The sequence below is a fragment of the Morus notabilis genome, unplaced genomic scaffold (genome assembly GCF_000414095.1).
Source record: "Morus notabilis unplaced genomic scaffold, ASM41409v2 C11428605, whole genome shotgun sequence".
NCBI lineage: Eukaryota > Viridiplantae > Streptophyta > Magnoliopsida > Rosales > Moraceae > Morus > Morus notabilis.
The window spans coordinates 1-1632 of record NW_010387237.1 but is presented as its reverse complement, the minus strand read 5'-3'; the positions used below and the strand labels follow the sequence as shown (position 1 = coordinate 1632).

General features: G+C 42.8%; 1 protein-coding gene across 1 annotated transcript; it reads right to left on the bottom strand.

The window, feature by feature from the left end:
- Window positions 1–8: 8 nt before the first annotated feature.
- LOC21383820 (cyclic nucleotide-gated ion channel 1) lies at window positions 9–1622 on the bottom strand (the record flags this gene model as incomplete). The annotated part of the gene is made up of 3 exons (XM_010114860.2): window positions 9–754; window positions 1161–1397; window positions 1497–1622. Coding segments are annotated over 3 exons (1062 nt in total), but the record flags the coding sequence as incomplete, so codon positions are not given.
- Window positions 1623–1632: the final 10 nt, after the last annotated feature.

Genomic DNA, 1632 nt, shown 5'->3' with positions numbered 1-1632 from the left:
AAAATAGTTGCATTTCACACAACAAATCAAGCTTACATTGCTGGTCACATATTACCTAATGTTCTTCAGCAGTGAAATCTGGCTCCGCTGGCTTCTGAAGCAGCATTGGTGGTATTCTCTCTGGCACCCTCGCTTTCCGCGTGCCACTACGTCTTATAAGCCGAAGCGCATTAGCAGCAAAGCGTGAGGCGTAGATGGTGGCACCCAAACTTGGTGAGCTCCCACCAGCCTTAGCCAGAGCATCTTGCAACCTGTTCTCTTCTTCCCTAAGAGACTCCTCAAGCTTTTTCTTACTGTAACGGCGCCAGGCTGCTTGGATAAAACAAGCCGCCCAAGTCCTCCACTGCTGTGAGTAAAACCTGAAAGTGTGGCGAAGCTGCTTACTGTGAAGCCTCCGGAACTGAGAGGCTACGAATTTCAAATCATCCGCCTTCAATGCAAAGGCTTCAACTTCTGTAAGGGCTTGCACAGTTCTTGTCGATATAGGGAGGTTAGACGAGGAGTGGGGATCCAGAGCCCATGTAAGAAGTTCTTCTCCACAAAAATCACCAGCCTTGAGATATTCGGAGTTGAAGAAACCAGTTCTTCCACCATTTGTGGTCACTGTCAGCAGCCTGCCTCTCATTATAAAGAGCATCTCGTCGACCGGGTCTCCTTCACGAACGATATAGCTTTCCTCTGTGTAAAGCACTGGCTTGAGACGATCACACATTGCATCCAACAGTTGATCATCCATTTTCTCGAACATCGGCACCTAGCATCCAAGAAAATTGGTAAGAATTAAATTTGTCCAGCTTGTTAAACAAATTAAACTAGCGCGAAGCTAGCATTTAAATGAAGAACACGATAATATTTTGTCAAACTTAATTTCAAAACCACGTTTCAAAAACTATAAACAATTATTGCAAAAGAAATTGCTCTGTATGAGTTATAAGATCACTGTATACATAACGTGTAGTTCTTGCATCTTCTCAACTGGTGAACAAAATTTGCATTTATTAACGTTCTACCTTAATCATATTTTCAGGAAAACCCTCAAACTCCTTGGAAAAGCAACATATCCAGAAAAGGACTGGACTTCATTCAAATTCAAGAGAGCAAATATATGGTAGACGCAGAATCTTTTAAAGAAACAACCATAGAAAGGCCATAGAACTCACTCTCATCAGCAGAGCCAAGCAGAGATGGCGCTTGATATCCCTTCTGAGATCCTTTGGAAGATTACAGATTAGATTCTCTTCATCAACACCCCTGGTTTCTTGCCATCTGTATTGTTCGTACCGCCTGATACGCTCCCTCAGATTCTCAGGGAGCAAGCGATGAGACATCCACTGTTCTGCATCCCTCCTTTTCACCCTCATCTCCTCCAATCTTGTGGTTGTTGATTGCAAATATGTCTGTTTCAAGAAACTTAAGTTTCATCAAAACCTAATTATATGGGTACAATAACCCCCATTTCCGTAGACAACACTTGGTTCAACAAACAAGTGGCTTACCTGCATGTTCCCAATAAGGAATGAAAATAGTACCAATCCAGCGATTGAAATGAAGACTGCAAAACAGATTTCCCAAACATAGGTACTAGTTGCAAGGTTTTGACCCAGAGAACTGCAGAGCAGAAAGAGCTAGCAT